Source organism: Vicia villosa, linkage group LG5, assembly GCF_029867415.1.
Source record: "Vicia villosa cultivar HV-30 ecotype Madison, WI linkage group LG5, Vvil1.0, whole genome shotgun sequence".
Taxonomy (NCBI): domain Eukaryota; kingdom Viridiplantae; phylum Streptophyta; class Magnoliopsida; order Fabales; family Fabaceae; genus Vicia; species Vicia villosa.
In genome coordinates, this window is record NC_081184.1 from 112,566,428 (window position 1) to 112,578,710 (window position 12,283).

The following is a 12,283-nucleotide window of genomic DNA, read 5'->3' on the forward strand; positions in this document are numbered from 1 at the left end:
TGAAGGATTTCCATGACACAATTAATTTGTTTTTCCTGGAGCTTCACCAAATAACAAGAGATCATATGCAAATATCAAATGAGAAACAATTTCGCCATTCCTCCCCATACGAAAGATGTTCCACTTCTCATCTTCAACATGTAAAATTAGGTAAAAAAATTTGTTCATGCAAAAAAAAAAGATGAAATCTCCTTGACGAATACTACGTTGCGGGACAGAAATAATTATTTTTTACACCATTCCATTTGTTACAGGTTTCAACAATAGTAAGAACATGCATATGGCTATTATTTGGACCCATGGAACCGGAAAACCACTCGAGAACCAGTCCATTGGAATCAGATCAATGGACCAGCCAAAAGGTTACTCGGTTCGGGAATGAATAATTTTTTTATCCGATACCAAAAAGGGATCATATATTAGATATTTATTGGATACTTTTGTCGGATATCTGAAGTAACGGTCCGATTTCGATCTAAAAAAATGGTCCATCACTGTTTCGGTCCGGACCGAATTTACCCGATTACTATTTCGGTTCGGTTCTCGGGATAGTAAATATCCGGACCGGATCGGACCGATAACAGCTCTAAACATGCATAATAACATTTACCATAATTCTACTAATTTAAAATTGAATTAGAGAAAAAGTTTAAGGAAAAAGATATAAAATAGGAAAAAACAAAGAAAACATAAGGTCACATTCATTCATTCTATACATAAGCATTTATATAATTCTAAAAATAAATATATTTTTAATTTGTCTTACTTTCTATTCACTTTTGTTTATACTAAAAAAAAAAAAAATCAAAAAATCATCTCGATTTGTATTCATTTTCCACCAACTTTCATTCCACTTTCTTCTCTTCCCCTCAAAAAAAGAAAATCATAAAAAAATATCCTTATTCATGCAATTCGTTATTAGCCGTTCATTTTTTTCTATGTTTGTTTCAGCAATCAAATAAAAAAATACTAATATAAATGATTTTAAAAAATCAAAATAGGAAGTAAATCATTATGAAATTTAAATGTCCTTTTCTATTACATTGATTGCCTATTGCTTCTCAAAGATAAAAACAAATTTTTTGATAAGGCAAAGATAAAAACAATCCATAACTTGAAGATTTTTCCTATCATTTCTTTTTTCTATTTTTTATTTTAAAAACAAATTCTTTCAAAAACACATGAATCATTCCCACCTTAATTTTGTTTTCTTTCTCGCAAAGAATCATTCCCACCATAATCCTTCATAAGTTACGTCTTTCTCACTTCCTTCAAGTTTAATTCATTTTTGATATTTTTTTCTCCATTTCTTAGCTTCCAATTCAGTTCTCTCTGGTGAGTAATCTATAATCTATTATCTATAGCATAAGTGCTTATTACGATAAGCTGTTTTCACAATTGCTTATTCTAGTAGTAGTTAAGGTGAAATAAGTTAATCAATTTTTATTTTGACTGAGAATTTTTCAGATGGAGGCACTTGTGTATGCTTTTGTGGCCTTTATGCTGTGTGGTTGTTCTTATGGAAGAGAATGCACGAACACTCCGACTCAATCGCACACGTTGCGATATGAACTAGGGGTATCAAAGAATGAGACATGGAAGAAAGAAGTGATGGCTCATTATCATGTAACACCAACTGATGATTCAGCTTGGGCTGATTTGTTACCAAGGAAGTTCTTATCAGAAGAACATCAACGTGGTTGGAGTGTTATGTATAGGAATATTAAGAATTTGGGTGTGTTTAAGCCACCTGTTGGGTTCCTCAAGGAAGTTCCTCTTGAGGATGTGAGGTTACTGGAAGGTTCTGTTCATGCGGATGCGCAACGGACTAATTTGGAGTATTTGTTGATGTTGGATGTTGATAGGTTGATTTGGAGCTTCAGGAAGACGGCTGGATTACCGACTCCGGGTAAACCGTATGGTGGATGGGAGGCTCCTGGTTTGGAACTCAGAGGACATTTTGTTGGTAAATTTTATTTTAGCTTCTGGAATTCACTTTTGAAGGTTAATTTATAATTGATTTTTATATTTTTTTTTATAATTGAAGGGCATTACTTGAGTGCTTCGGCTTTAATGTGGGCGAGCACAAAGAACGATAGTCTGAAGGAGAAAATGTCGGCTCTTGTTACCGGTCTATCGGCTTGTCAGGAGAAAATCGGAACAGGCTATCTATCTGCATTTCCTGATGAGTTTTTTGATCGATTTGAAGCTATTGAATTTGTTTGGGCTCCCTATTACACCATTCACAAGGTATAAGAAAAACTATGTTTTGACTAGTGTAAGTGATTTTGGCCTTAATGTTGTGTGATCTCAATTACTCAATTTTTACAGATCATGGATGGTTTGTTGGATCAACATGTTAAAGCTGGGAATCCTCAAGCTCTAAAAATGTTGACATGGATGGTTGATTACTTTTACAATCGAGTGATGAATGTAATAGCAAAGTACACTGTACATAGACACTATGATTCTCTGAATGAGGAAACTGGAGGAATGAATGATGTCCTGTACAAATTATATAGCATAACGGTAGGTTAACTAGTTCGTGTAGTTTCTTTAACTCTCTTTTTGTTTCATGTGTTCATATAATGCATCTTCACATGTTGACTATGTAACTATGTTGCTTTTAAGTATATAAATCAACAGATATGGATTCTAATCCATAGCACATGGCGCCTGGTTATTCTGAACTGACTCTTTCATGTTATACAAATATGCAGGGGGATTCAAAGCATCTATTGTTGGCTCACCTTTTCGACAAGCCGTGCTTTTTAGGGTTGCTTGCACTAGAGGTAACTAATTGATATTTATTATGACATAATTCTGTTAGATATAATTTTGGCTGAAAATTTCAAGATGTTGCAACTTTTCTTCAAATTAATTTTATGAGAGCACTTATAAGTTATAACTAATGTTAGCTTTCAGATGAAATAATACACAATATATACCAAAAAGTTTACATGCAAAATTTAATTATATTTATAGCCTTATATTTCAACTTCAACTTTTATGTAGGCAAATGACATAGCTGGATTTCATTCTAATACACATATCCCAGTTGTTGTTGGAGCTCAAATGCGGTATGAAGTCACGGGTGATCCAATTTATAAGGTGAGTTCCTCATGCACATTCTAGATTACTAATCTATTTTTCACTAAGTTTTCAGAAAGTTATGTTTATTTTCTATTTATTGGTGTAAGCTAATTTATTTCTTTTTTCAATTTTAATGTTTTGGAGGTATAACTTGAGGATAATAATCATTCAACACCCTTATACATGCCTTTCAATTTTCTAAGAATAGTTCTTGTGTTTTGGTGTGTTAGGACATTGGGACATTCTTTATGAGCATTGTAAACTCTTCACACAGCTATGCAACTGGAGGGACATCAGTCGGCGAATTCTGGTACTAAGATGTCATCCTTTTAAGTTTCAGTTTTTTTCATTTGCATTGAAATTATTCATAGAATTTGATTTCTTAAAGAAAATCTAGTAGAAAGTTTCCGTTCCTTTATTTTTACATGATAATCAGTTCTAAATTTCTTTCTGAAGCCTTTTATCTCAACTATTGTGCAGGAGTGATCCAAAAAGAATGGCAGATGCCCTGTCAAAAGAGAGTGAAGAATCATGCACAACTTATAATATGTTGAAGGTACAACCAAATGAACCAATCACTCATCATTCTATTAGTTCATCATGTAATCCTAGAGAAGATTTTCAGAGTTTCTTTAAACAGTTGTTAGAGGGAAGACTTATTATACATTGTACCTCATTGGTATTACGTTTATGAATTATGCTTGAATCTGTTCCTACGTCAGTGTAACATGCTACTTCAGGGATGATTCATTGTTTATTTCCGTCGAAGTATTCATGCTGCCAAATATTGATTTCAGGTTTCACGCCACCTGTTCAGATGGACCAAAGAAGTCTCTTATGCAGATTATTATGAGCGTGCTTTAACGAATGGTGTACTCGGCGTTCAAAGAGGAACAGATCCTGGGGTGATGATTTATATGCTTCCTCTAGGTCGTGGGCAATCCAAAGCTACATCTTATCATGGTTGGGGAACACCATTTAATTCTTTCTGGTGCTGCTATGGAACAGGTGAGCAATCCAAACCCAAATCTTATCACGGTTGAGTAATATTCGTTGTAAACTCCTCAATTCTCTTACCAGAGAGCTATTCTCAATTTATTTTTCCTTTGTCATTAGGAATTGAATCATTCTCAAAGCTGGGAGATTCTATTTATTTTGAAGAGGAAGGGAATAATCCTAGTCTATACATCATTCAGTACATATCAAGTTCATTTAATTGGAAATCTGGCAAAGTTTTACTCACTCAGACAGTTGTCCCGGCTGCTTCGTCGGACCCTTACCTACGAGTTACATTTACCTTCTCTCCTAATGAGGTACCTATTACATTATCTTATTGCTTCTCATTTTGCCACATATCTTCTGATGATAGGTATTGAACTTTTGAGGTTATAAATCTATAATGCCATTTTTTGAGAGCCTTATTTAAGAAACCAACAAGATATGTAATATAAGATCCTCCATATTTTCCTTCGACGACCTATCATTTCAAAACTTGATCTCTGCAGAAAAACGGGACTTCTTCAACATTGAACTTTCGTCTACCATCTTGGACTCTTGCCAATGGTGCCAAGGCGGTATTGAATACTGAAACTATATCTCTGCCAGCTCCAGGTCTGAATCTGTCTTTACTTCCCTTACTTATCTCACGCTGATAGATGCTAGAATGTTTAATCACCAATAAGAAAAACAACGGAAAAGAACAAGCCCTTAGGTCATTCATATTTATGTTAGGACACACTCATACACACTACTAGTAAACCATACATAATTATGTATTCTTTATAGCAGGAAAAGTTAACATTTGAAACATGAAAGTAATATTTTACTGTCTTAACCTTTAGGGAATTTTTTGTCAATCACGCGACAATGGAATGCCGATGACAAGCTGACCCTTCAGTTGCCTCTTATCATTCGAACAGAAGCCATAAAAGGTAGCTTTACTGGACAATCTATGAATGAAATATACATATATTTCATGAAAGAATGTGTTTACTGATATTGTGTTTTCAAATGAAATTCAGATGAAAGACCTGAATTTGCATCTCTTCAAGCAATTCTTTATGGACCATATCTTCTCGCCGGTCATACCTACAAAAATTGGGAAATTAAAGTTGGTGCTAACACATCTGTTGCAGACTCGATTACTCCAATTTCTTCCAGTTACAATAACCAACTAGTTTCTTTGTCACAAGACTTTAATAATTCAACTTTTGTTATAACAAACTCAAACCAAACACTCACAATGCAAAACTTACCTGCACCTGGAACTGATATCGCTCTTCATGCTACTTTTAGACTTATCCAAAAGGATGCTATCAGTAAATCAGTGGTTTTAGAACCAATTGATCTACCTGGATATACTGTAAGTCACCAAGGACCAGACCAACCTCTTATCGTTGAAGATTCCTCCCTCTACGGGCTTACTTCGGATTTTCTAGTTGTACCAGGATTGGACGGACAAAATCAAACTGTATCTTTAGAATCAAAAAGCAACAAAAACTGTTACGTGTATAGCGATATGAGTTCTGGTTCAGGTCTTAAGCTCAAGTGCAAGTCTGGTTCTGAAGCTAGTTTTAACCAAGCAACAAGTTTTGTCTCTGGGAAAGGATTAAGGCAATACCATCCTATCAGCTTTGTGGCTAAAGGTGCATACCAAGATTTTCTTTTGGAGCCATTATTCAACTTCAGGGATGAGTATTATACAGTTTATTTCGACACTCAAGGTCATGCAAGTTGGAATTCTAAGTAAGCTTTGCATAGAAAGGTTCAAATAATGAAAATATATTTATAGAAAGATTAACGGTTGAATTTCTTGTGCACGGTGCTCTAAATATATAAAATGGATGGGTTACTTCTTTTATACTAAATTTTCAGTGGAATATAAATGAATAGTGGATTGTTTTAATCCATTTATTAAAATTTAAGTAAAAATGTATCCATAGCTCATTTTACCAATGGAAATCATGGCACAATGATACTTGGAGTGCATCACTACGAGTATAGTTTAGGGAGTTGATATCTTCACCCTTATCTGTGCCCTCTCACCATCACAGTAAAAACTCACAAGTGCCTCTAGTATCCGGAAATACATCTCCGGACGCATTTTTTTTAAGTCATTCCTCAAAGCAAATTGAATAGTCCCCCTATAATACCAAATTTTATTCGTAGACGCATCTCCGTATGCGTAAAAGGTAAATTCGTAGATGCATATTTGTATGCGTAAAAGATAAGTTCGAAGATACATCTCTATAAACACTATTTATTCAAAAATTAGTGGGAGTTCCGGAGATGCTTCTCCGAACGCTTTTGTTTTATATCCTCGTGCCAGATTCTTCCCTCTTTACATAGATGTTCTATCAAGACATAATTGGATTTATGATAATTCAATAATATTGATACACCACAAACCTAAGCTTATACATTAAATCTCTATAAGCATGGTCTAACCTATATAGCATGCAAACAATGCAATAATGCATTATCGCAATAGCGATATTAATGAATACTAGAAAATTAAAAGGAGATAAGGGAAGAAGAAAAGATACACAGATATATATAGTGGTTTGCATTCATCCTCGTTTTACCTACTACACTCTTCAATGGTGTTAATAACCACTATAAAATGGTCACGATCTTCCCCTATTTTGATAAGTTTGATACAAGTATTTTGGTTACAATAAACTATCACACGATAATTCTCTTTGTTGATGCAGACACTTAAACTGCTAACAAGAACAAGACCTATAAAGATCTTGATCCAATAACCTTGCTCTCTAGAATAACCTGCTCCAACTATTCGTGTGTGGCAATTCACCTGGTCCCACCGATTTCTTGTCTGAGAAATTACCATTAGCTAAGTGTTGATTGGACAACTCCTAACTTTGTATGGGAGAAATCTTTCTCCAACTCCATCAAAGATGGATAACTTCCAGCTTTGCCTTATGGACAATTGATACTTGATCTCGCCAAAGTCTTCCTTGGAGTATATTGATATTGTCTCCTTGATAGATAACAATAAAGATCAAACACCATTTAAGAAATCATACCTCCACCTGTTACGAACAACAAACTTCACACAAAAACATTAGATATCTTAATGTACCACTAGTCACCCTTAACACTCAATCTTTAGAGATGAAGGTCCTCAACAATGGAAAAAGACTAAGGATGAATAAGGTGAACAGTGTCAAACTATCTTGCACATACTCTAATACACAAGGTGTTAGACAAAGGATTAGATGAATGTGAATGAAGAACATACACACAAGGTTCTCTTAAATTTCTGGATAAATGGGTTTTGGTTCTTGATTGATATCATGAGTTTGATTAAACATGAACAATACTTCAAGATTAATCTACTCACTCTCTCGGATTCACTTAAAACAACAACAAATTGCACAAGAACAACGTGCAACAAAAAAGTGAATCTGATATGGATTACACTCAAGAGGTTGTTCTAGAGAAGAAGAGAAAAATTCATGGTGATAGGTATAGACACACTAAATAAGAGAAGACAAATTGACATTTTTGTCTCTATGGATTTTAACCCGCATGTTTCACACACTTTTTACTTTAATTAAAAAAATGACTATTTAAATTTAAGATGGAAAATTGGATTTGTGAAGCTATGATTCGAGTCAAGAAGAAATTATGATTCAAATCAAGTTATATGTTTAATTCGAGTCAATCTGAGCATAGCACAAATTTTGCTTCATGGAGACACTTGATTTGAATCATAAGTAACACTTGATTTGAGTCACGTGAGGTTGTGATTCAAATCATGTTCGTTTGTTGATTTGAGTCAATTCATCCAGAGGCAAATTCCATTTTTCACAAGGTTCCTAATTCCAATCACACTTAACACTTGATTTAAATAAAGTAACTCAACATTATGATTTAAGAGCTCTAACTTGGGATTCAAGCCACACCTTATGAAACGACAAAAGAGAAATTTGCAAGGCTAAAAAAGGGACACTATCATGGATTAAACACTCTTATTTATTGAGTAATGGGGGTTCTCAATGGTAAAAAAAAACAATAGTTGAAGCAATTATAATACAAATCAAAAGCGAACAAAATAAAAACACGTGAATATTGAGTGATAAACAAATTACAAATACACATATAAAGTATAACAAAATAAATTCAAATTGGCAAAAACATCAAAACAAATAAACGATATCATACGATAATGTGACTACACTTTCAGTCTCTCTCTCTCTCTCTCTCTCTCTCTCTCTCTCTCTCTCTCTCTCTCTCTCTCTCTCTCTCTCTCTCTCTCTCTCTCTCTCTCTCTCTCTCTCCCCTTTTGTTGTTTGGAAAATTTAAGATATTATGGTTGAAAAATTATTCAAAGCGTTATTTGGAATTTGACGATATAATGAATCCAGTGAATTTCCTTAGCACATAACAGATGAGCGTACAACATTTTCCATGAGTTATAAAGCCCCCACTGTATTAAACACTTAATGCGCGTAAATATCGATAATATCTCGTTACTTTCTCCCTCTTTGACAAATAACAAAAGTGAAATAGAGAGTGAGAGAGAGAGAGAGAGAGAGAGAGAGAGAGAGAGAGAGAACGCAAACAACAAAATTCATGATAATACAAAAGCTAAAAAGAGAAAGTCGAATTAGTGAACTAAACAAACACCATAAAAATAGCATACAATACCAATTTTTGCAAACTCGCAATTTTAATAAAAATATCAAGAAAAATATAGCAAAATAAGAATCACAAAGATACCATAATATACGTGACTAAAAAATTGTCACAAAGTACATAATCCAAAATATAGTCAACCATATCAAATCAGCCAGTCAATCCTAAAACGTCATAAATATCCCAAAAGATGACATGATGCAGATGCTAGGATATGATATGCATGAAATAAAAACTAAATCAAGGTAGATCAGCTGCTTCAACAAGAGGAAGTGCAAGAGGTGCAAGATCAGGGTCAAATGGCTCTGAATCTAGATCGAAAGTACCAATAGGAAAGATGAGTTTAGATCTACCAAGTCGCTCGATAGCAGCTTTCCCTGAATCCACTTGAGCAATAACCCGGGATTCACCAGCCCGCATCTCGACTTTAACTCTTCATTCAGGTTCACCCAACTATCCTCACCTTCCTTAGCAACACCTTTACTGTGTGTCGTGATTCGTTATTCCCTAACCTAATTATTAGCCAAAAATTTCCTGAACCATTCATCAAAATATGCCTTCATGTTAGTAGTTAATAGCCCAAAACTGGATGCACCAGACTCATCAGAAGGGTCCTTCACTGGTTCCACAATTTGGTCATCATATACTTGCCTGCCAAATTTCTCAAGGTAGTAATACACACCATCAATGTCTCTATAGTACCTCATCATGGAAACTTTGTATTTGTCTAGAATCTTTAAAGCTTCAACCAAGTCCTCTTCCTTGGACACGTTACCATTAATCTCTAGAATCATCTGCACAAAAGAAGAGAAAAACAAAGGTCTTTTTGAATTTTCCTTGTAGTGGAGCCTCCAATCAATAATGAAATCTACCCAATCAAATCCATTATTTGAAAAAAGATCCCACGACAGGTAGAGGTCAAAGTTGTCAGCCCTGTCGCAATTTTATGCTTCCTGTAGAACACCTTAACAACGGTCCAGTGGAGAATTCGTATGTTGAACTTCACTTGACTAATGGGGAAGTTTAAAATACCAATGTCTTCAACCATAGACTTAGAAATAGACAGATTAAAACGAAATTTATTATACTTATACAATTTAGCAACAATTACACTTGAACTAGAAGAAGTCAGACCAAGATACTTAGTAAAGTCAGGTATTCGAATTTCACAACGCAATACTTGAATTTACTCTCAAGACCAGCAATAGTAAGTTCAAGGTTATAGTAAAAGGCTTTTCCATGATAAAAGTTAAACTTCTTGCTCAAACCAATAAATTTCAACAAATGGTGGTCAACAAAAGGTTTAAGGAACTCAGCTCTCAACTCAGAATCAGCAGTAGAATCAACATAATACTCTAGTTCAATAGGCTTATTCATGAATTTTTCATGGTACAATTTCAAGCTATCCTCGAGCTGAAGATGTATTACCTTGTGGCACATACCAAAGACTTGAGAGACGAGGGTGAAGAGAGAGAAGTAGTGTGAGGATATGAGTTTTGAAGCGGAGAGAGAGAGAGAGAGAGAAGTTTTATTTGTTTCATTATTGTCTATTGTGGTGGTGATAAATGTCTCCACCGTGAGACACTTGTCACTGATGTGGTGGCTTATCTTGGTATTCCCATGCACGCTCCCTTTCCTTCCTTTACGGTACACTAGCACACTTCAACCATCAGATCTATTGACCAAGTCAGATCTCAAGATCCCCTGTTAGGTCTTGGCTGCAATTTACACTTCTCACCCCTGTATTTTCTATTTGGCAGCACCTTGGGCCACTATTTTCACTCTTTTTGGCCCATTTAATTTTTTTATTATTATTTCTTTTTGTTTTCATTATTTTTATCATTTTTCTTAGACTAATATTAGCTTTACCATTTATTTCACTAATTTTTGTTTGATTATTTTTTATTAATCTTGTAAATTAGTCTACTTAATTAATCATTTTGATGCATATTATTTTTTATGTTTTTTTATCTCTTTATGATTTGTTTGGATATTTTGCTTTGTCTTTTGTGATCATCTGAAACCGAGTTGCCTATTGTTGTTAGCTTTGGGTTTATATTTCAAAGTTTAATTTAATATTACTCTTTGAATCGTTTAAACACATAGAGTCTATTTCCTGGTCTCAGATAGGGTTGATTCATACACGAATCGCCTTACAATTGCTTAACATAGTGTTATATTCATAATCTTTAGTTTTTTGTCTCTTTGTTCCTAGCTTTGCATTGAGATTTTGTAGTTTAATTCAATAGTAATCTTCGAATCATTTAAACGCATAGAGTTATTAGTGCAGCCTCAGATGATTCCTTCATGAACCGCCTTACGATTGCTTAACATAGCACTAAATTAGGTATTTTAGTTTTATGTTATTGCTTCACTCCATCTCCATTTGACAAAGTGTATTTTTCATCCCCGAGGCGTTGTAATAATTTTACCGCTTTCCATTTGTTTTTTTATTATTGCTTTGTGCTTTTTAATTAAGATTAGGTTAGTTCAAAATTAATCATTTTCATAAAAAGAACAAAACAATACTCGATCCAACGTCGAGTCTTTTTCCAAATCAAACTAAAAAACAATTGTAATGCAAAGCTTGATCCAACCTCAAGTCTTTCTTCCGATCACCTCAAATGCTTTCATAATAAATTTCAAATGCTTGATTCAATGTTAAGTCGTTTTCCATATACAAAAATATTTTCCTTATCAAAATGGATTGAATGGACGAGCTAGATGAATATCCAATCTTTTCCTAGATTAATTGGATACAAGATGAATATTCCGACCATTCGATTAATTACAATCCAATCAAAACACTTTAATTAAGCGAGTTAAGTTCAAACTTAGTAAACGATGAACGAGCGAGCTGGATGAATATCCTACCTTTCTCACGAGTATTTGAATACGAGATGAATATCTCGGCCATTTGATACCCACCCATTGTTTAAGAGTTAAGATTAAACTAGTCAAACTCTTTTCAATAAAATAAAATTAAACGGGCGAGCTGGATGAATATCCAACCTTTCTCCAAGTGTTTGAATACGAGATGAATATCTTGGTCATTTGACACTTGTATCCTATAAAAACAACTCAATCAACCAAACTTCTTTTTCGCCTTTTTGTGACTCTTGAAAGCCTTTTCATAAACAAATGTGTCTTAGCCATTTCGACACGAAACGAATAAAAGACTTTAGCCTCCAGGAGCGAGCAAAATTTCAAGGTTCAAACGTTCGAAATCTCTAACACATCACTCTTTTAAAATCAACTAACAAACTCGTGGTTTTCTACCATGAACTACGAAGATCTGATATCTTCATTGCACTATGAGGACGCGTAGACACTGGGTTTTGAAACCTTGGCGAGCACAATAACTTAAAAAACAAAAACCTTCCTCTTCTCTCTTTCTCGATTAATAAGTAAAAGATCGCAAACTTTCACACTAACACTCATTTGCAAACTAACTAAATGGGTCCCGTTGAGTACAACGAATGTGAGAGGTGCTAATACCTTCCCCTTGCATAACCGACTCCCGAATCCA

At 34.4% G+C, this 12,283-nt stretch overlaps 1 protein-coding gene across 1 annotated transcript; it reads left to right on the plus strand.

Moving 5' to 3' along the window:
• Positions 1 to 1,111: 1,111 nt before the first annotated feature.
• Positions 1,112 to 5,960, plus strand: LOC131602022 (uncharacterized). Its single transcript, XM_058873967.1, has 13 exons — positions 1,112 to 1,335; positions 1,468 to 1,966; positions 2,048 to 2,250; positions 2,332 to 2,529; positions 2,721 to 2,792; positions 3,016 to 3,111; positions 3,324 to 3,403; positions 3,574 to 3,649; positions 3,891 to 4,101; positions 4,210 to 4,406; positions 4,599 to 4,704; positions 4,935 to 5,024; positions 5,115 to 5,960. Exons 2-13 carry the CDS (start codon positions 1,468 to 1,470, stop codon positions 5,840 to 5,842), a joined length of 2,556 nt encoding a protein of 851 aa, XP_058729950.1. The 5' UTR covers positions 1,112 to 1,335; the 3' UTR covers positions 5,843 to 5,960.
• The last annotated feature ends 6,323 nt before the right edge of the window (positions 5,961 to 12,283 follow it).

Coding starts and splice junctions, on each gene's coding strand:
- LOC131602022 (XM_058873967.1), top strand. CDS start 1,468: ATGGAGGCACTTGTGTATGCTTTTGTGGCCTTTATGCTGTGTGGTTGT. Junction 4,102..4,209: donor CTGGTGCTGCTATGGAACAG/GTGAGCAATCCA, acceptor CTTTGTCATTAG/GAATTGAATCATTCTCAAAG. Junction 4,407..4,598: donor TTACCTTCTCTCCTAATGAG/GTACCTATTACA, acceptor TGATCTCTGCAG/AAAAACGGGACTTCTTCAAC.